This window comes from Lolium rigidum, chromosome 7, assembly GCF_022539505.1.
Source record: "Lolium rigidum isolate FL_2022 chromosome 7, APGP_CSIRO_Lrig_0.1, whole genome shotgun sequence".
Taxonomy (NCBI): Eukaryota; Viridiplantae; Streptophyta; class Magnoliopsida; order Poales; family Poaceae; genus Lolium; species Lolium rigidum.
This window is the reverse complement of record NC_061514.1, coordinates 17190746-17213532: the sequence shown is the minus strand read 5'-3', so window position 1 is coordinate 17213532 and position 22787 is coordinate 17190746. Positions and strand designations below refer to the sequence as shown.

Sequence of the window (22787 nt, the reverse complement as noted above, 5' to 3'; positions counted from 1 at the left end):
ATGCAAGGGGATCCAAGACATAGGGGGATGATGAGGGGAATTACCCGAATACATTGCTCTCCTTGCTCAATAGAGCAATAAAAGCTTCAAGGGAAGGCTTAGTGAGCAAAATCTCAAGAACTCCAAAACCGGCTTGAGAGGGACCAAATCCCTTGGTGGAGATCCTCCAAAGGGCCCGATCTATGGTGGAGTGGAGTATGGGGAGAATCTAGTGGTGGGAATGCCCTAGGGGATGGAGGAGAGGTAGGGGCGGTGTCAATGGCAGAGGTGGTTGAAGGGGAGAATGAGGAAGAAACCCCAAGTGGTATCCCTCAATCCCCATTTAAGCTGTCGACGGCCGGTGGCTGGGCCGGCAGACCGGGCTGTGCATCGGTCCGCCCGGCGGCTGGGCCGGCAGCACCGGGTCAGGCACCGGGCCTGGTAATTATTAGCCCCCTTTTGTATTTTATTTATGGGAAGGTTTTGTGAAGATTTAGACATGTACAATATAGATGTGTAGATGTTTGATAAGAGGAGCATAGATATTGGGTAGGAACACAAGTTTTTCTAGGCATACCCATTGGAGTGAAATCCAAACAAGATGTAAATAGCAACAATGGGCATGATTCGAAATATATCAAGAATCACAAATCATTTTAGAATAATTTTGCACTAAGATCAGTTAGCCTCATAGGATGAAATTACTTGATAAGTGAGGCTAATGAGTGGCGGGGGATTACTCCCCCTATGTTAAAGCACAAATGTCATGAGACCTCGAAGAGACATGCTTGGGTCCATATTTTGACATTGGGTCTATTTATGTTGCACAAGGTATGCATCATACCAAGAGTGGTAAGATGACTATCCCCATATGTGCTGCACAACCAAGCTAGATAGCAAGTTAAAAGCACGAATGTAGTGCAAGAAGCATGTCTCTTCGAGGTCTCATGAAATTTCTATTAGGGGACCATTCAAAAATGCACTTTTCACATCCATTTGATATAGCTTGAAATTACGAAAATATGCAAATGCAAGCAAAAGACGAATAGCTTCAAGACGGGCAACCAGCGCAAAGGTGTCCTCATAGTCCATACCTTCGATTTGGGCAAACCCTTGTGCCACTAACCTTGCTTTATTTCTTATGACAACGCCATTCTCGTCTTGCTTGTTCTTGAACACCCATTTGGTCCCAATGACATTGATGCGATGATCTTTGGGTCTCTCAACTAGAGACCATACTTCATTGCGAGTGAAAAATTCCAATTCTTCTTGCATGGGAATTACCCAATCCGGATCAACCAAGGCTTCATGTACCTTGAGTGGCTCAAAACTAGACACAAAAGCATGATGTTGACAATAAGTGATAATTAATGCATGGTGTCTACGAGTTACCACTCCTCTTGAGATGCTACCAAGGACTTGATCTACTTTCATGTCACTTTCCCTTGAAGCAGCCTTGATCTTCCGAATGGTTCCTTCATGATCAATAAATTCATCTCTAGCTAGTTCTTGATCATGAGGGACAACTTGAGCTCGACCATGGGATGAGGATGATTCTTGATAAGCATCATGGTCTTGCTCAAGGGGATGAGGATTTTCTTCTTGTTCTTCGGAATGCGGCTCATCTTGAGTAGATGACGAATCTTGGGCTGCACTTGATGGTTCAGCTTGAGTTGAGCAAGGCTCCACTTGGGCTGAGCTTGAGGCCTCTATTCCACCATCTTGATCATTAGGATGAACATATGTGGGCCAGATGTTCCCAATGCCCATAAGCTTGATGGCATTAGAAGGATCATCATCACCTGCAAAGACATGGAACAGCTTGCTCCACTTGGGAGCCATTATCCTCCAAGAACACCACATCACAAGATACTTCAATAGTCACACTGGACTTGTTGTAGTATCTATAGGCGTGGGAGTTCTCCGCATATCCAACACATGTACCCTCTATATTTCTAGTTTCAAATTTACCAAGCTTCTCTTTATTGTTTTTAACAAGACATTTGCATCCAAAGACACGAATGTACATGCCATTAGGCTTGTTACCTGTGAGAAGCTCGTATGGAGTTTTATTATGCAGGGGGCGGAGGAAGAGCCGGTTGGAGCAGTGGACAACTGTAGAGATGGCTTTTCCCCAAAAGTTATGGGGTGACTTGATTTCACTCAACATGGTTCTTGCCATCTCAATAATAGTCATGTTCTTCCTTTCAACAACACCATTTTGCTGAGGGGTATATGGAGCTGAAAACTCATGCTTGATGCCATCATCGTCAACAAACTCTTGCATAGTGTAGTTCTTGAACTTGGTGCCATTGTCGGTTCTTATCACCTTGATCTTAGATTCATACATTCGTTGAGCCTTCTTGGCAAAGATGATGAACTCTCTATAGGTCTCATCCTTAGACTTAAGGAGAAAGACCCAAGAGTCTTGAGTAATCATCAACAATGACCAGCCCATATTTACTCCCACCAAGAGTATCATAATGAGATGGCCCAAAGAGATCCAAGTGAAGGATCTCCAGAGGCCTAGAAGTGGTGACGATACTCTTGATAGGATGTCTCTTCTTTAGTTTCTTTCCAGCTACACATGCACTGCACACACGATCTTTCTCAAAGGAAATGCCGGTTAGTCCAACAATGTGCTCACCCTTTAGGAGTTGTTTAAGATTTATCATGTTGACATGACCAAGGCGGCGATGCCACAACCAACCTTCGTCATGTTTGGCCATTAGACATGTGGGGAGAGAAGGGCTCTCTTTCGAGAGGTCAACCACGTAAAGGTTGTTCTCCACATATCCAACAAGGACCAATTTGAGATTATCACTCCTAAAGACTTTCACACAATAATTAGTAAAATAGGAATTATAGCCGACATCTGCAAGATGATAAATAGAAAGCAGATTGTAGCCAAGGGATTCAACAAGCATGACCGTCTCAAGGTACAAGTCCTTAGAGATTGCCACCTTTGAAAGGATCGTATGACGCACCTAGAGGGGGGGTGAATAGGTGCTAACCAATTTTTAGTTCTTTTTCAATTTAGGCTTGACACAAAGGTAAATTCTCTAGATATTCAACTCTGTGAATTTACCTATATGACAAGGTTAACAACTAAGCAAGATATAGCTACGCAATATATAGGGGAGATAATAGGATAGAGGTAACCGAGAGTGGAGCACGCGGAGACACGGAGTTGATTCCCGTAGTTCCCTTCCTTTGCAAGAAGGTACGTCTACGTTTGGAGGAGTGCGGTCGCTATGAAAGACAGACCAACGCCACGAAGGCTTCACTCAGGTCTCCTGTGAGCACCGCCACGAAGGCCTAGCCCACTTCCACTAAGGGATTTCCTCGAGGCGGAAACCGGGCCTTTACAAGGTTCTTGGGGCACACATCCACAACCAAATTGGAGGCTCCCAAATCTGTAACAATACAACAATCAACAAGAACACATCAACAACAAACAACTAGGGATTCCAAAGAGGAACACTAGCAAGGGGCCCTCAAAAAATGAGGGGGAAATGCAAATCGCTTTGGTGAAGATGTAGATCGGGGTCTTCTCCTTCGATTCTCCAAAGCTCAAGGGATTTGGGTGGTTGAGGGAGGAGATCTAATGATTTTGGTGTTTTTGGTGGCTCGGCAATGGTGGAACAAGTCTTGAGGGTTTGAGCAACTTTCCAAGGTAGGGGATGGGTCCCTTTTATACCCCACCAACTATTCTGCCCGTTGGAAAGACATCGGCGGCAGTGCCGGCCAAGAAACAGCGGCAGTGCCGGCCTCTTGACCTAGGGCACAGCTGGTCGACAGAGCTGGCCGGCAGTGCCGGAGAGGAACCACCGGCAGTGCCGGGGTGCAACCACCGGCAGTGACGGGGTGCATCCACCGGCAGTGCCGGCCCTTCTCCACCGGCAGTGCCGGCCACATGTAAGCTTCAGCAATACTCTTTTCTTCTTTTTGAGGGGATCAAAATTATCAGATGTGGTACCTTTTCTTTATCTGTCACTCACTTAGCACACAGTTAGATTATCACCGTTGTTGTTAACAAACACACAAAACCCTAGAGATCATGAAATGCTCTTTCAACCTTGCCATACCCAAGTACCTTTCCCTTTGAGTTGTCTCCAAAGGTGATGCTTGACTTTTTGTTAACATCCTCTATGAATTGGTCAAGCACACCTCTTCCTCCGGTCATATGATTGGTGCATCCACTATCAAACACCCATTTTGGACCACCGGAGGAATACCCCTACAAAATCAAGTAGAGGTTTTAGGAACCCATCAATTAATGGGTTCCTTTGTGATGGCAACAAGATCTTTCGGTACCCAAATTGATTACCTTTTATAAGCATAGCCATTACGAGGGCCAACATATTCAGCATAAACATCACCATAATAATCTACAAATAAAGCATAGTGATTGTTAGGTCCCGTGCGGTCACCACTAGTGGTTTTGCCCTTTGGGGCTTTGCCATCATTAGTGACCTTCTTGTTCTTTTCTTAAGCGGGCATCTCCTTCTTGTAGTTGTTCTTCTTGTGGGGCTTGGGAGCATACCCAAGTCCATAATTCTCATTGTTTGACTTTTGCTTACTCAAAAGGTCATCCAATCCTATCTTATTCTTGGAGGTGGTGAACTTGGCCAGATCCTTTGTCAACCTAGCATTTTCTTCAAGAATAGTTGGTTGTTCACAAGTCGAGTCATTTGGATAATAGTTGAGACCATATTTGGTTACCAAAGATTCAAGATATTCATTGGTCTCAACATATAGAGATAGTTTCTCTTTCAAACGAACATGTTCCTCAACAAGTTTAGCATGTTCACAAGTAAATGAGGTAGAGGAACTTGCAACATTTTCCACAACAATGGGATCATTCAATGATCCAAGATCCTTCTTATAGGTATCTTGGAGTAGGTCATGGCTCTCTCCAAGTTTCTTGAGCTCATCCTTAACAAGCTTGTTAGCCTTTTCAAGATGGTCAAGATCCTTAGTGAGAGAAGCATGAGCAACTTCAAGCTCCTTCTTTGAAGCATCCAGCTCTTGGGCCATTAATTGAGCCCTTCCAATAGTTTCTAGGTCCTTAACTTTATCTAGTTCAAATGTTTCAACTAGTTGCTTAAGGCCTTGAGATATGCACCTTTCGTTTTTCAGCTCTTTTCTTAGGAGATTGAATCTCCGTTTCTCATCTTTCATATGAGATTCTAATTCCTGAATTGACTCGTCCCTTTGATTGAGAGAGTCCATCAAGAAATCGAACTTGACAAGAGCATCACAATGAAGAGTGCATCTAACTTTGAAAAGGCCCTTAAGAATAGCCTCTTCATCTTGATTATCAGTTTTATCATCATCAAGAATGCTAGATAAAGAAGGTGGGGATTCCATTACCTTTGCTTCCTTTGCCATAAGACAAGAGCCAACGATCGTAGAGGAGGAAGAGTCATCGAGTCATCATCATGAGTCGTTCTTGCCATGCAAGAACAACCAGTAACTTTTGGAGTTGAAGACTCCGTGGAATAATCCTTGGAGTAATCATATGTGAAGAGTGACCCGGGTTCGGAGAAAGCCAAACCAGCCACTCCAGCCTCCTTCTCCTCATCTTCTCCCTCTTCATCGGAATGTACTTAATACCAACAAAGGCTCTTCCCTTGTTCTTCTTGTATCGCTCATTGATTGGGTTTGGCTTCAATCTTGGCTTGACACCTTTGACAAATCTTGGCTTGTCCACCCTTTTCTCATAAGGGCATGATACGTCTCCGACGTATCGATAATTTCTTATGTTCCATGCCACATTATTGATGATATCTACATGTTTTATGCACACTTTATGTCATATTCGTGCATTTTCTGGAACTAACCTATTAACAAGATGCCGAAGTGCCGCTTGCTCGTTTTCTGTTGTTTTTGGTTTCAGAAATCCTAGTAACGAAATATTCTCGGAATCGGACGAAATCAACGCCCAGGTTCCTATTTTGCCCGGAAGCATCCAGAACACACGAGAGCCGCCAGAGGAGGGCCCTGTGGGCCCCAGACGACAGGGTGGCGCGGCCAGGGCCTGGGCCGCGCCCCCCTATGGTGTCATCGCCCCTTCGACCTTCTGACGCCGCCTCTTCGCCTATAAGAAGCCCCTGGACCTAAAACCTCGATACGAAAAAATCCACGGTACGAGAAACCTTCCAGAGCCGCCGCCATCGCGAAGCCAAGATCTGGGGGACAGGAGTCTCTGTTCCGGCACACCGCCGGGACGGGAAGTGCCCCCGGAAGGCTCCTCCATCGACACCACCGCCATCTCCATCAACGCTGCTCGTCTCCCATGAGGAGGGAGTAGTTCTCCATCGAGGCTCGGGGCTGTACCGGTAGCTATGTGGTTAATCTCTCTCCTATGTGCTTCAATACAATAATCTCATGAGCTGCCTTACATGATTGAGATTCATATGATAATGCTTGTAATCTAGATGTCATTATGCTAGTCAAGTGGGTTTTACTTATGTGATCTCCGGAGACTCCTTGTCCCACGTGTGTAAAGGTGACGAGTGTGTGCACCGTGTGGGTCTCTTAGGCTATATTTCACGAATACTTATTCACTGTTATGAATGGCGTAGTGAAGTGCTTATTTATATCTCTTTATGATTGCAATGTGTTTTGTATCACAATTTATCTACGTGCTACTCTAGTGATGTTATTAAAGTAGTTTTATTCCTCCCGCACGGTGTAATGGTGACGAGTGTGTGCATCCGTGTTAGTACTTGGCGTAGGCTATGATTATGATCTCTTGTAGATTATGAAGTTAACTATTGCTATGATGGTATTGATGTGATCTATTCCTCCTACATGGTGTGAAGGTGACAGTGTGCATGCTATGTTAGTACTTGGTTTAGTCGTGTTGATCTTTCATGCACTCTAAGGTTATTTAAATATGAACATTGAATTGTGGAGCTTGTTAACTCCGGCATTGAGGGTTCGTGTAATCCTACGCAATGGTGTTCATCATCCAACAAAAGAGTGTAGACTATGCATTTATCTATTCTGTTATGTGATCAATGTTGAGAGTGTCCACTAGTGAAAGTGTAATCCCTAGGCCTTGTTCCTAAATACTGCTATCGCTGCTTGTTTACTTGTTTCTATCGCGTTACTACTGCTGCATTACTACTGCTTGTTTACTCGTCCCGGGCAAAGCACTTTTACTGGTGCCGTTGCCATCGCTCATACTCATTTATACCACCTGTATTTCACTATCTCTTCGCCGAACTAGTGCACCTATTAGGTGTGTTGGGGACACAAGAGACTTCTTGCTTTGTGGTTGCGGGGTTGCATGAGAGGGATATCTTTGACCTCTTCCTCCCCGAGTTCGATAAACCTTGGGTGATCCACTTAAGGGAAACTTGCTGCTGTTCTACAAACCTCTGCTCTTGGAGGCCCAACACTGTCTACAAGAATAGAAGCACCCGTAGACATCAAGCTATTTTCCGGCGCCGTTGCCGGGAGGAAAGGTAAAAGGTACTCACACTCCGGATCTCGGCTACTAAGCTATTTTCGCCGTTGTAAGTACTCGAAGCTATTTCCTTTAGATCCTGCAATTGCATCTTTTTGTTTCTTGTTTACACTAGTTTGGCATAATGGACGACAATGAGCTTCTTATTCTATTTCCTGATTTAAAACATGGATGGTTTGATGCGAAAATTAAAAAACCTATGGAACCTTATTTGCATGCTTGGTAGTAATATTAGTATGAACGCTTTGAACACCATTGTTGATAATGATATAGAAAGTTCTAAGCTTGGGGAAGTCTGGTTTTCATGATCTTTTTAGTCCCCCAAGCATTGAGGAGAAAATTTTCTTTGATGATACTTTGCCTCCTATTTATGATGATTATAATGATAGTGGTCTTTTGGTGCCACCTACTATGGAGAGTAAATTTTGTTGTGATTATACTATGCCTCCTACACTTGATGAGAATAATAATGATAGCTACTTTGTTGAATTTGCTCCCACTATAACTAATAAAATTGATTATGCTTATGTGGAGAGTAATAATTTTATGCATGAGACTCATGATAAGAATGCTTTATGTGATAGTTATATTGTTGAGTTTGCTCATGTTGCTACTTGAAAGTTACTATGAGAGAGGAAAATATGGTTGTAGAAATTTTCATGTTACTAAAATGCCTCTCTATGTGCTGAAATTTTTGAAGCTACACTTGTTTTATCTTTCTATGCTTGTTGCATTATGCCTCATGAATTTGTTTATTTACAAGATTCCTATGCATAGGAAGCATGTTAGACTTAAATTTTTTTTGAATTTTCCTCTTGATGCTCTCTTTTGCTTCCAATACTATTTCTTGCGAGTGCATCATTAAAACTGCTGAGCCCATCTTAATGGCTATAAAGAAAGAACTTCTTGGGAGATAACCCATGTGTTATTTTGCTACAGTACTTTGTTTTATATTTGTGTCTTGGAAGTTGTTTACTACTGTAGCAACCTCTCCTTATCTTAGTTTTGTGTTTTGTTGTGCCAAGTAAAGTCTTTGATAGTAAAGTGAATACTAGATTTGGATTACTGCACAGAAACAGATTTCTTTGCTGTCACGAATCTGGGTCTAATTCTCTGTAGGTAACTCAGAAAATTAAGCCAATTTACGTGAGTGATCCTCAGATATGTACGCAACTTTCATTCAATTTGGGCATTTTCATTTGAGCAAGTCTGGTGCCTCAATAAAATCCATCTTTACGGACTGTTCTGTTTTGACAGATTCTGCCTTTTATTTCGCATTGCCTCTTTTGCTATGGTGGATGAATTTCTTTGTTCCATAAATGTCCAGTAGCTTTATGCAATGTCCAGAAGTGTTAAGAATGATTGTGTCACCTCTGAACATGTTAATTTTTATTGTGCACTAACCCTCTAATGAGTTGTTTCGAGTTTGGTGTGGAGGAAGTTTTCAAGGGTCAAGAGAGGAGGATGATATACTATGATCAAGAAGAGTGAAAGCTCTAAGCTTGGAGATGCCCCGGTGGTTCACCCCTGCATATTTCAAGAATACTCAAGCATCTAAGCTTGGGGATGCCCAAGGCATCCCCTTCTTCATCGACAAATTATCAGGTTCCTTCTCTTGAAACTATATTTTTATTCGACCACATCTTATGTACTTTACTTGGAGCGTCTGTGTGCTTTTGTTTTTGTTTTTGTTTGAATAAATGCTTGTGTGGGAGAGAGACACGCTCCTCTGGTTCATATGAACACATGTGTTCTTAGCTTTTAATTTTCATGGCGAAGTTTCTTCTTCGTTAATTTGTTATATGGTTGGAATTGGAAAATGATACATGTAGTAAATTGCTATAATGTCTTGGATAATGTGATACTTGGCAATTGTTGTGCTCATGTTTAAGCTCTTGCATCATATGCTTTGCACCCATTAATGAAGAAATACTTAGAGCTTGCTAATTTGGTTTGCATATTTGGTTTCTCTAAAGTCTAGATAATATCTAGTATTGAGTTTTGAACAACAAGGAAGACGGTGTAGAGTCTTATAATGTTTACAATATGTCTTTTATGTGAGTTTTGCTGCACCGTTCATCCTTGTGTTTGTTTCAAATAACCTTGCTAGCCTAAACCTTGTATCGAGAGGGAATACTTCTCATGCATCCAAAATCCTTGAGCCAACCACTATGCCATTTGTGTCCACCATACCTACCTACTACATGGTATTTCTCCGCCATTCCAAAGTAAATTGCTTGAGTGCTACCTTTAAAATTCCATCATTCGCCTTTGCAATATATAGCTCATGGGACAAATAGCTTAAAAACTATTGTGGTATTGAATATGTACTTATGCACTTTATCTCTTATTAAGTTGCTTGTTGTGCGATAACCATGTTTACGGGGACGCCATCAACTATTCTTTGTTGAATATCATGTGAGTTGCTATGCATGTCCGTCTTGTCCGAAGTAAGAGAGATCTACCACCTTAATGGTTGGAGCATGCATATTGTTAGAGAAGAACATTGGGCCGCTAACTAAAGCCATGATTCATGGTGGAAGTTTCAGTTTTGGACATATATCCTCAATCTCATATGAGAATAATAATTGTTGCCACATGCTTATGCATTAAAGAGGAGTCCATTATCTCGTTGTCCATGTTGTCCCGGTATGGATGTCTAAGTTGAGAATAATCAAAAGCGAGAAATCCAAAATGCGAGCTTTCTCCTTAGACCTTTGTACAGGCGGCATGGAGGTACCCCATTGTGACACTTGGTTAAAACATGTGTATTGCGATGATCCGGTAGTCCAAGCTAATTAGGACAAGGTGCGGGCACTATTAGTATACTATGCATGAGGCTTGCAACTTGTAAGATATAATTTACATAACTCATATGCTTTATTACTACCGTTGACAAAATTGTTTCATGTTTTCAAAATAAAAGCTCTAGCACAAATATAGCAATCGATGCTTTCCTCTTTGAAGGACCATTCTTTTACTTTTATGTTGAGTCGGTTCACCTATTTCTCTCCATCTCAAGAAGCAAACACTTGTGTGAACTGTGCATTGATTCTTACATACTTGCATATTATACTTGTTATATTGCTTTGCATTGACAAACTATCATTGAGATATACATGTTACAAGTTGAAAGCAACCGCTGAAACTTAATCTTCCATTGTGTTGCTTCAATGTCTTTACTTTAAATTATTGCTTTATGAGTTCACTCTTATGCAAGACTTATTGATGCCTGTCTTGAAAGTGCTATTCATGAAAAGTCAATGCTTTATGATTCAAATGTTTACTCATGTCATTACCATTGTTTTGATCGCTGCATTCATTACATATGTTTACAATATGATCAAGTTTATGATGGCATGTCACTCCAGAAATTATCTTTGTTATCGTTTACCTGCTCGGGACGAGCGAGAACTAAGCTTGGGGATGTTGATACGTCTCCGACGTATCGATAATTTCTTATGTTCCATGCCACATTATTGATGATATCTACATGTTTTATGCACACTTTATGTCATATTCGTGCATTTTCTGGAACTAACCTATTACCAAGATGCCGAAGTGCCGATTCTGTCGTTTTCTGCTGTTTTTGGTTTCGAAATCCTAGTAACGAAATATTCTGGGAATCGGACGAAATCAACGCCCAGGTTCCTATTTTGCCCGGAAGCATCCAGAACACACGAGAGCCGCCAGAGGAGGGCCCTGTGGGCCCCAGACGACAGGGTGGCGCGGCCAGGGCCTGGGTCGCGCCCCCCTATGGTGTCGTCGCCCCTTCAACCTTCTGACGCCGCCTCTTCGCCTATAAGAAGCCCCTGGACCTAAAACCTCGATACGAAAAAAGCCACGGTACGAGAAACCTTCCAGAGCCGCCGCCATCGCGAAGCCAAGATCTGGGGGACATGAGTCTCTGTTCCGGCACGCCGCCGGGACGGGGAAGTGCCCCCGGAAGGCTCCTTCATCGACACCACCTCCATCTCCATCAACGCTGTTGTCTCCCATGAGGAGGGAGTAGTTCTCCATCGAGGCTCGGGGCTGTACCGGTAGCTATGTGGTTAATCTCTCTCCTATGTGCTTCAATACAATAATCTCATGAGCTGGCTTACATGATTGAGATTCATATGATAATGCTTGTAATCTAGATGTCATTATGCTAGTCAAGTGGGTTTTACTTATGTGATCTCCGGAGACTCCTTGTCCCACGTGTGTAAAGGTGACAGTGTGTGCACCGTGTGGGTCTCTTAGGCTATATTTCACGGAATACTTATTCACTGTTATGAATGGCGTAGTGAAGTGCTTATTTATATCTCTTTATGATTGCAATGTGTTTTGTATTACAATTTATTTACGTGCTACTCTAGTGATGTTATTAAAGTAGTTTTATTCCTCCTGCACGGTGTAATGGTGACAGTGTGTGCATCCGTGTTAGTACTTGGCGTAGGCTATGATTATGATCTCTTGTAGATTATGAAGTTAACTATTGCTATGATGGTATTGATGTGATCTATTCCTCCTACATGGTGTGAAGGTGACGAGTGTGCATGCTATGTTAGTACTTGGTTTAGTCGTGTTGATCTTTCATGCACTCTAAGGTTATTTAAATATGAACATTGAATTGTGGAGCTTGTTAACTCCGGCATTGAGGGTTCGTGTAATCCTACGCAATGGTGTTCATCATCCAACAAAAGAGTGTAGAGTATGCATTTATCTATTCTGTTATGTGATCAATGTTGAGAGTGTCCACTAGTGAAAGTGTAATCCCTAGGCCTTGTTCCTAAATACTGCTATCGCTGCTTGTTTATTGTTTTACTGCGTTACTAACGCTTGTTTACTTGTCCTGGGCAAAGCACTTTTCTGGTGCCGTTGCCACTGCTCATACTTATTTATACCACCTGTATTTCACTATCTCTTCGCCGAACTAGTGCACCTATTAGGTGTGTTGGGGACACAAGAGACTTCTTGCTTTGTGGTTGCGGGGTTGCATGAGAGGGATATCTTTGACCTCTTCCTCCCTGAGTTCGATAAACCTTGGGTGATCCACTTAAGGGAAACTTGTTGCTGTTCTACAAACCTCTGCTCTTGGAGGCCCAACACTGTCTACAAGAATAGAAGCACCCGTAGACATCAGGGCACTCATTTGCAAAGTGATTATCTTCATCACAGTTGTAGCACGTTCTCTTCTTCTCATTGGAGGAGATTGGGAACTTCTTCTTGTATTTCTTGACAAAGAAAGCAAAATCTGTGCCAATGTCACTAGTTGAGGTTATCTCCTCTTCTCCTTCTTCGATCTGATAGACTTCTTCCCTTTCTTGGTCTGCCCTGGCCTTTAAAGCAAGGTTGTGGGAGGGGCCATCGACATGGTTCATCACCATGAGTATTTCTCCTTCTTTGTCCATGTTGTCATTGGCAGCCACATAAGAGACAATATCATCTGCGGATAAATCTGCTTGTTTGGTGAGGATTTGCAAATTGAGAGCAAGGTTGGTGTCCTTCTGTTTGACAACAATCATGGCAATGACCTTGGACTTTATGAACTCTTCATTCATTTCAAAGCCATCATTGTATTTATCACAACCAAGGCCCTTGACCTTCACCCGAAGAGCTCTAAGTCTTCCATAAGCCTCAGCTACAGTCTCCCATTCCTTGATCATGAACAAGGTAGCCTCAGTCTTGGTTGACTCATAAAGAGACTTTGTATAAGATTGGTTCCCTCTTGGAGTACTACAATCCTATCCCAAAGATCTTTAGTTGAGTCAATATCATTGACTTGGTCAAGCAGCTTGCGATTGATGCTACTTCTAATTTTATCACATGCAGAGGCAATGAGTTGACGGTTGTAGAATTCGGTGGAGGTCAACCTAATGGGATCTTTTTGCTTCCAGTATCCATCAACAATTATCTCCCACATCTCCACACTATAGCTGCGAATATGAGACTCCATAGAAGATTTCAAAAAGGAAAAGTGAGTTCCATCAAAATGGGGAACATTCCCACTATGGTTTATATGAGGCATGGGTGAATTTTTTTTAGGATAGTCATGATTGACCTGGTTGTAGGACTCCCCAGGGACAGCAGCCCCACTAGAAGTCCCACCACTTAGCCTCTTAAGCATGGCACTCATGTCTGCCATTTGGCTCTGGAGATCATCATCCTTTTTATTTTTCTCAGCTTCATATGCTAAGAATCTGGATTTCATCTCCTTAACCGAAAGGTTAGAATCTTAATCCAAACCCTCGAATAGTTTATCCATCTCACTCTTAAGGTTATAAGGCCCTTAAAAAGTGTTCAGGCTCTGATACCAATTGAAAGATCATAGATGGTAAACCTAGAGGGGGTGAATAGGTTTCTGCAAATTTTAATTCTTTCTTTGCAATATTAGGCTTTGCGGAATATAGATGTGAGCCTAATGCAAACTAGGTGAGGCAACCTAGATATAATACAAGTATCTCAAGCACGAAGGCTCTCACAGGATATATAACACAAGTAAAGAGTTCGGTTAGAAATAACCGAAAGCACGCAGAGACGAATATGTATTCACGTTTGGAGAGGTGGGGATCCCACGAAGGATTTCCCAACACCACGAAGGCTCACCTTCTTCTCCGAGCCTATCCCACGAAGGAATAGCTCTTTCACTTGTGGTAGACTTTGAGGCAGCCTCCAAACCTTCACAATCTTGTCAGCAGCAAATCCACAACCCGGATGCTTCCGGACGATTTTGCCCACCAAGAAACCCTAGAGAGAAGGTATCTCGAAGCATACAAGGGGAAAAAGATTTGGCTCGGTGGAACTATAGATCAAGACCCCTTCTAGCTTTTCCCCGGAGGGATTTGAGTTTGGGTGGAGGAGGAGGGAGATCTGAGGCTTTTGGTGTTTCCAACAATTGAGTATGAGAGAGAGCTCAAGAACAAAGTGTAGTGTAGTGCCTAACAATTTTGAGCTAGGAGAAGGGGTATATATAGCTTCACTTGAAATCCAACCATTGGAGACTTGTCCATCTCAGCAGTAAGTCGAGGAGGTCGGTCTGCCGAGCCAGGCGCCGGACTGGCCGGTGGCACACCCGGTGCCGCTGGGCCACAGACCGGGCCAGCCGGCAGTCGCCGGGCCTGGCACCGGCCCTGTATCGGATGAGCATCCCAGCTTACTGGAAGTGCCCCGGTGTGCATTGGCGCAGGGGCCAACAGACGCCGGGCGGTTCAGTGCAGAGGCCGGCGTCGTCGGGCCAGGCGCCGGCGGAAACCGGATGAGTGACCGGGCGTCGACCGGGCAAGAGGTGCGGAGTTCCTGGAATGCACCCGGTGGGCACCGGCGCCACAGCCGGTCTGCGCCGGACTGGCTGGTGCTGCACCCGGTGCCGCCAAACCTGGCGCCGGCCAGAGGGAAAACCGGTGTTCCCGCTTTTCATCGAAGTTGGGGGTCTCCCTTCACCTTCTTGTTCCATTTATACACCATTATGGCTGATAGACTAATACCTGAGAATAATCTTGTAGGCATGCATTAGTGTGATTACTCTAACTACGGTGTCATTGTTACCAAAATAATGGATAAGGGTAAAATACCCTTACACTCTGTGATAGCCTTCGCGCTTGAAGTTATATATCTTGGTAGCACATAGTTGCTTGTCCTTTTAGCATAAGTTGTTTGTGCACATAGGTGAACCCTAATTATATAGGTTTGTTCTTGACAAATTAAACACTAGTTTTATTCCGCATTTGCTAAGCCATATTCTTAAAAAAATTAAACCACCCATTTACCCCCCTTTAGGCGGCATCCGTGTCCTTTCAACTGGAGACTCCAGTCCGGAGGCGCCGGCATTACTATGTTGAAGCTTACTTAGGCCGCAGACTCCTCTCCTTACAGGATGGAGCCTCCATCCCATCTATTTCCCGACAATGTGCAGGCCAGAGACTCTGGTCCTTCTCAGGCCACAGACTTTGTGGTAAGTTGCCTGCAATGGCTAGTTTCTGGAGAGCACCATATAAAGCCTCCTTCTTTCCCAAGTGGAGGCAACGGTTCTGATTTCTCTCTCCTTCATTGTTGATCTTGAGCAGCTTGAGAAGATCTAGATCTACATTTTCATCAATCAATATCCTTTCTAAGTGAGGAGAACATAGCGGATCTAGATCTTGGAGTTACTGGTGGATTTCCTCTGTTCTTTCCCCAAATAGCTTTTGTAGCTTTGATGGAATTTGAGAGTGAAGGATTTTGAACACCTTTGTGTTCTTGCCATTGCATTTGGTGCATCGGCTTGAGTTTTCCATGGTGATATGTGGAAGTGAAATTTTGCGAACTTATTACTCTGGAGTGCTTGTATTCGGAACTTGTTCTTCTTGAGTCATTGGACCCTAGACGAATTTATGGCTTAGTGGTGCTGTGGAGCTCAATCATTGTGGTGTAAAGCTCGGTATCGATTTCTTGGGAGCCTCCAATTAAGTTGTGGAGATTTTCCCTAAGCTTGTACATGTTTGACGACCACCCTCAAGGGTCCCCTAGTGGATCGTGGCATCTTGCATTGTGCAAGAGAGCGAGGAGATTACGGTGAGCTACCGTGGATCTTGGAAGGGCATTGTGCTTCCATACCGCTCCATTGGAGACTAGCTTCATTTGGGAAGTCAACTTTGGGATACATCGTCGTCTGCTCGTCCCCTTAGTTATTCCCATACCCGATCCCTTTTCGTATACAGTTTACATTGTGATAGCCTTCGTGCTTTAAGTTATATATCTTTCTATCACATAGTTGCTTGTCTTTCTTAGCATAAGTTGTTGGTGCACATATGTGAACCATAGTTTATGTAGGTTTTATGCTTGACAAATTAAACATTAGTTTTATTTTGTATTTGTTAAGCCCATCTCGTAAAAGTTTTAAACCGTCTATCCAACCCCTTATGTGCGACATCCATGCCCTTTCATAAGGATTTAGAGATCCAAGCACTATCCAAGTGTTGTTACTCCTTGGAGGCTGTGCACCTCCTAACCGGTTAGAGAGTCACTTGGTAACCTTCAGGGCGCGTTGTGAAGGATTCAAGCATTTGTGAAGACCGATTTTCATCTACTACATGTGAAGATCTCATCTTAGTTGTTGGGCATGGACTTGGTGTCCTAGATCAAGGGAAAGAGTTTGGTCTTGGTGACCCAAAATTTGGTGTCCTTTAAACTTTGTTTCCTAGAGTTCTCAAACGAGGACATATGATAGCACCAATTATCCTAACCTCGGATACATCCTTATGTGTGTGGTTCCCTTGCCTAACTCCTTTACTTCGTTACAATCTACTCTTCCACAAGTTATATACTTCAAATGACAGAAAGAATTGCTAAAAGTGCCCGCTTTCATCTAAATATTTTATTATCGCTTAGTCACCTCTCCAGTCGATATAGGTGGCCTTTCAACATGATAAGATTGCATGTGCAAAATAGAGGATTGTGTGAACACCAGAATTAAGAATTATATCAGTATTATGGACTTCAGAGTGTCAACATGGGTAATAAGTTCAAACATGAGATGAGTTTCTCCAATCCCCCCAGGAATAAAGTTGCTGACTTGTATAAGAGCCAAAACTTTTAATGAGCATCTTTGGTTCCTAGGATTCTAGCAAGTAGGAACAGAAAACACACATGATAGGAGTGTAATAACATCTTGAATGGTACACGACTGGAAGAATGTTGATTGTGCACATGAAAAAATAGAGTTCTTCTTAAGATGTTAGAACTAACGCAATATTTTCTGTGAAAATCTAGCACGAATGAATCACAAGGAAACATTACTATGGTACGCAATCCTAGAAATCAAACAACTAAACTAAATAAACTTACAAAGGAGTAGAATCCTCCCAAAAAATATCCTTAGAATCAAATAGGTACCTTTTGACAGGGATTTGGTTACCGGGCGGGATTTCTGGTTACCGGGCGGGAACCGGACTTCCGGACCCCCCTCGGGAAACCGGTATACCGGCCAAAAAATCCCGAATTTTTTGACTTTTTCTGAAATTTTTGAATTTTAACAAAATTCCTCTGTAAATTGTCCTGCCGAGGAATTTGAATTCAAATTTTGATTTTCGAATTCGTCCGGTAACCGGTCGGGATTTTCCGGTTACCGCGGTAACCGGCAATCCCGACCCTCCTCGGGATTTTTTTTCATTCGGGACCCAAAACCTTGCCTTTTGAGACCCTAATCGCGCACGGCCTAGTGGCAAGTCGCTATGTGGGAATGGCGATTATGGAAGTTGCCATCCAAACCGTGTGTTTCAAAAATTGACGGCCACCATTGCGTCGCAGGCGGGAACAAGTTTCCGAACGTGTGTATGACGTAATTTTTCTTTTCTGGAGCTAGTGACCCAGGAGTGTTGGGTTAGTTGAAATTCGAAACCAAACATTCTGCTTCCACGATTTGGGTACGGTGGATGTTCGCCTCTTTTCTCGACGCTTCCTGGGCAGCGGCGGAGGACGATGGTGGACGATAGTTCAGCGAGGCACAAGTTTCTCCCAATTGTGAAATTTTAGTTTTACTTCTCGTGGGTTTCTTTGTGCAAGTTTGGTTGACAATCATGTTTTTCTCAAGTGATGATCTCCAGATCGTCTAATGAAATACATGGTTAGTTCGAAGAAGAACATTCTCCTTCCACATAATAAAGCATAATAAACTCTCTGAAACCAAAGAGCCCTAGTGAACCTTTTTTTTTCCCTTCATTGCATCATCTTGTTCTGGTCAGAAATCAGAATCCAGATCATCAAATGATCAATCCGGATCATGAAATGATCAGAAGGAGAAGCAGATGAGGAGCACACGTACACGAGACAAGAAGGCCGGGAAGCAAAAGGCCTGTTGGCTGGGTAGTCCCCACCCTGCGCTGCTGCTTCACTTGTCGATCAAATCCAATTCAACGGCCGAAAGAAAAAACCTTCCCCAGAGAGGAAAAAAAAACGAGAGGAGAGACAAGCCCAAGCCGAGATTGCGAGCGAGAGGAACACGAAGAAGCTAGGGAGGGAGCGAGCGAGCGAAGCAAGCGAGAGGACCCATCCACCCCCAACCCCACCCCGCGCAGCATCCGGGCCCCGCGGGCGCAAGCTCGAAGCAGCAGCAGCGGCAGCGGCAGCATCCCGCCACCGCACGCGAGATTCCGGCGGGCGGGGGAGCACCCGAGCGGCGCAATTTCTCGGCTGCTCCAATCTCCAGCCACCGCCAACCCCCAATTGCTCCCGCGCCCGCGCCCCCCACGGAGGTCAGCTCAATTTCCGCTCCCCCCCATCGGATTCGCGCCGGTTCGCGCCCATTCCCCGTCGGAGATCCGGGTCGCCGGCGCGGGTCGGGATCATGCCCCCATTGCTCTAGGGTTTGGGCGGGCGCCGCAATTGGGCTTCCCCCTCCGTATGCTTGATTCTGGCGCCTCCCGTGTCTCGGGCGATTGGTGCGGGGGTGCCACTGGAGATGAGATGAGATCCCCCGCGTGGCCGGCGTGCTGGGAATTCGCGCTCTGCAGGAAGCGGCATAAGCCCTAGTGTGATTCCATTGATCCCAGCCTGGGTTTCGTTCCTGGAATCTGTCTCTGCTACTTCCGTTCAGATATTTGGGGTTCCCAAGGGGGTGTGTGATTGTGTTTTATTCATGGATACAGTCAGAGAGGAGGTCTGGCCAATGGCTGCACCCCAGCAGCAGCAGCAGCAGGGGTCGGCGCCTCGTGGTCCGCATCCGCAGCAGCAGAACGGCCGTGTCGATCTCCGGGACCTCAAGGCGCAGATGGAGAAGCGGCTGGGTCCGGACAGGTCGCGCCGCTACTTCGGCTACCTGAGCACCTACCTCTCGCAGAAGCTCAGCAAGCCCGATTTCGACAGGATGTGCCTGCTCACGCTGGGGCGCGAGAACCTCCGGCTGCACAACCGGCTCATCCGCTCCGTCCTCTACAACGCCTACCAGGCGCAGTGCCCGCCGCCACCACCAGATGCCGCGAGGTCGGCCAAGAAGGTTTCCCAGGCTGCTGCTGGAGCGTTCAGTTCTTGCAATGGGGATGCTAGGCTGCTACAGGTCCAAGGGTCCAGGCCTGTGGGCGCGGCAGTGCAAGATCATCAGTTGAAAGACCGGTTCAGAAACATGGGCCCGAATGGTAGGGTGGAAGCTGCTGCTGCTGCCAGTCACACCCAGGTTGTCCGTGGGGGTTCTGCGGCGCCGGAGAATGGCGCCCTGAGTTCAGTTGAGTTGAAGAGATCTGTGTCCTTTCAACAGCATGAAGCAAAGCATCTGCGCGTGGACCAGCTGCTCCCTGAGAACGTGCTTAAGAAGAGAAGAGTTGTGAGCGATGCAGCTGCGGATCGTTCTGCTCAGACGTCGAGAAGTCCTCTACGAGCTCCACTTGGGATCCCCTTTTGTTCAGCTAGTGCAGGTGGGGCAAGGAAGTTGTTGCCGCCACCGGTTAATGCAGGTGAAGATCCCTTTACCAGCTGCTATGAGCATGGCCAGCTGCTGAACACGGAGGTTCTGCGTAAGCGGATGGAGAAAACGGCAGAATCGATGGGTCTAGTAGGTGTCACGATGGATTGTGCTGAGCTTCTGAATAATGGCTTGGACTCCTACTTGAAGAACCTGATTAGGTCATCTGTTGACTTGAAAGGAGCTGATGTTCGAAATGATGCGAGAAGAGGGGCATCATATAAGCAGCAGCATGGCCACGGGAAGCAGATTAACGGTGCTTGGTTGCCGAACGAAGTCCAGATGCAATCGAGCAGTGGACAGTCAGAAGCTTCGCATGATAGCAGAAGTCGCCGCTTGATCTCTGCTGATGATTTCAGGGTAGCCATGCAGCTGAATCCCCAACAGCTTGGGGAGAATTGGCCAGTCCTTCTTGAGAAGATATGTATACGCCCCTCGGAGGAAAATGACTGACAGATGCTGCTTGTTAGTTCAGATCAAATTTTGTCCGATGTATTTCTTCTTGTCCCATCTAATGTACATTTGAGCTGAAGTAACAATACTGCAGTCACACCACAGAAGATGCATGTTTGGGGATCAAGGCAGAATTCTGCTCCCAGATTTGTAGTGAAAGAAAGTCATTCTTTTGTCCTGATAATGATGCCCCAATAAAGGAAGTCGTCTTCTGTTCATGCTGCTTAGGCCTCGTTAGGACTCCGGAGGTGGAGACTGTTACATCCATAAGTCCCGACATCTATGTAACATCTGGCATAAAGGGACAGAGCACAGCAAAATGCAAGTGCTGTCATGTAACTTATAGGGAAATGTTCTGTGAGTTTCTAGATCAGGATGTACATTATTGATTGCAAAATTTTCTAGATTATCCTCAGTACTAATTCAGGATCGTGGATGTTAATTTTATTTAAATTCTTTGTAACTGTTTTGCAAGTTATATTCTAGATCTAATATTTCTCCTTTGCTCCCTTTGATCTGCATGTGCTTCTTCAGGAGTGGGTGGCTTGTTGTCTGAAGTCCTTTTTGCGTTTTTACTCTAGAGTCTAGAGATGAAAATGTTAGATATATCCATAATTGAGTTGTGTATCATGAATCTGAATCTTTTGTTGTCACCTGAAGCAAATGGATTCCCTGTTGAACATTGTGGTATGTAATGTTTTCCCATCTAACTTTTTTGGTCAAATATTTACTTCTGGAAGGGAAAGAAATTCTGATGCAATTTCAGGTCAGTACAATTGTATGTAGGGACTTGGCTAGGTTACCATTTTTTACAAATAAAGCTGATAAACACATTTTGATAGTTGCATGCTGCAAGTATGATGCCTCAGTTTAATCTTCTGCTCTATCTAAAGTTGGTTAGAAGTAGTCCTATGCAATCAATTATGTATACACCGGTGTGGTCAATTTCACAAAGTTATCTGGCCGTTTTCAATCGTTTCATCTCCCAGGTGTCGAACTGCAAATTGCGATTAAAATTTGACAGTCGGTTGCACCATTGCTGTATTTAGTATTATGTGTCGTCACTTTAAGTTTTACTTCTCCAGCACATAGAGTGGAGGAAGAAGAATATCTGTAGCTGACATTTTTCTGGATACATTTGTCAGCATTGAATCAATGAACTCTGTAAATAGCTGATATTTTGGGATTTCCTCTCCGTTTCTGTTGCAGATTTGGTGCTTACATTTGTTGACTTATCTGATCTGTTACCAGATTAAATATATGATTTGTTTTGACTCTAGAGTCTAGAAATGAAAATGATAGATATATGTATCCATAATTGAGTTGTGTATTATGGATCTGATTCTCTTGTTGTCACCTGAAGCAAATGGATTCCCTGTTGAACATTGTGGTATGTAATGTTTTCCCATTAACTTTTTTGGTCAAATATTTACTTCTGGAACGGAAAGTTTCAGGTCAGTATAATTGTATATAGGGGCTTGGCTAGGTTACTACTTTTTACAAATATGAAGCTGATAAAAACATTTTCTATATTTTTTGATAGGTGTAAACTGCAAGTATGATGCATGAGTTTTATCTTCTGTTCTATGTAAAGTTAGTTGGAAGAAGTCATATGCAATCAACTGTGTATATACTGGTGTGGTCAGTTTGACAAAGTTACCTGGCTGTTTTCAATTGTTTCATCTCCCAAGTGTTGAACTGCAAATTGTGATTAAAATTTATCAGCACGTTGCACCATTGCCGTATTTAGTATTATGTGCCATCACTTAAATTTTCACTTCTCCAGCACATCGATAGTGCATCATAGAGTGGAGGAATAAGAATATCTGTAGCTGACTTTTTTCTGAATACATTTGTCAGCAATAAATTAATGAACTCTGTAAATAACTGATATTGTGGGATTTCCTCTCCATTTCTGTTGTAGATTTGGTACTTTATGTTTATTGACTCGTCTGATCTGTTACGAGACTAAATATGGAGAACTTTGATGCATACTAATGCTAATACAGAACTTCTTTTGCTGGTGTGCTAACATGATATATTGGAATATCTAGCTGTTGCAGAGTATTCGATGCAACTGATCTCCCTGCACATAACTGCCTTACATTTTGCCCTGGAGTATCCCTCACTTTTTCATTTCTGAAACTGTATCAACTTTGCTGCTCTGTTCTCCACTCTGTAGAGATACTACTACCTATGAAGAGAGTATTTCGGCCCTAGAAATCTTCAACACAATTTTTGTTGTGCAGATAAACTTAAAACTGCCCTCCATAACACGGGTACACAGTTTCATATGCTGAAATAGATATTTGTTGAAGATGACTAGTGAACAAATGTCTATTTTTCCTTTCAAAACACGTTTAGTTTTGATGCAATTTGGTGTCACAATGCACTGACTGAACTGAATAATTTGTTGTTCTGTAGTGCTTCTCTTATTACGCTCCTCTCCTTGGCACCTGATGA

The 22787-nt window shown here is 43.8% G+C and overlaps 1 protein-coding gene across 1 annotated transcript; it reads left to right on the top strand.

Annotated features, from left to right (window-relative positions):
• Window positions 1–19052: 19052 nt before the first annotated feature.
• Window positions 19053–20818, top strand: LOC124679192. The gene has a single exon (XM_047214996.1). It carries the CDS (start codon window positions 19053–19055, stop codon window positions 20322–20324), a length of 1272 nt encoding a protein of 423 aa, XP_047070952.1. The 3' UTR covers window positions 20325–20818.
• Window positions 20819–22787: the final 1969 nt, after the last annotated feature.

Excerpts from the sequence above, each read along its gene's own strand:
- LOC124679192 (XM_047214996.1), top strand. The coding sequence starts at position 19,053 with ATGGATACAGTCAGAGAGGAGGTCTGGCCAATGGCTGCACCCCAGCAG.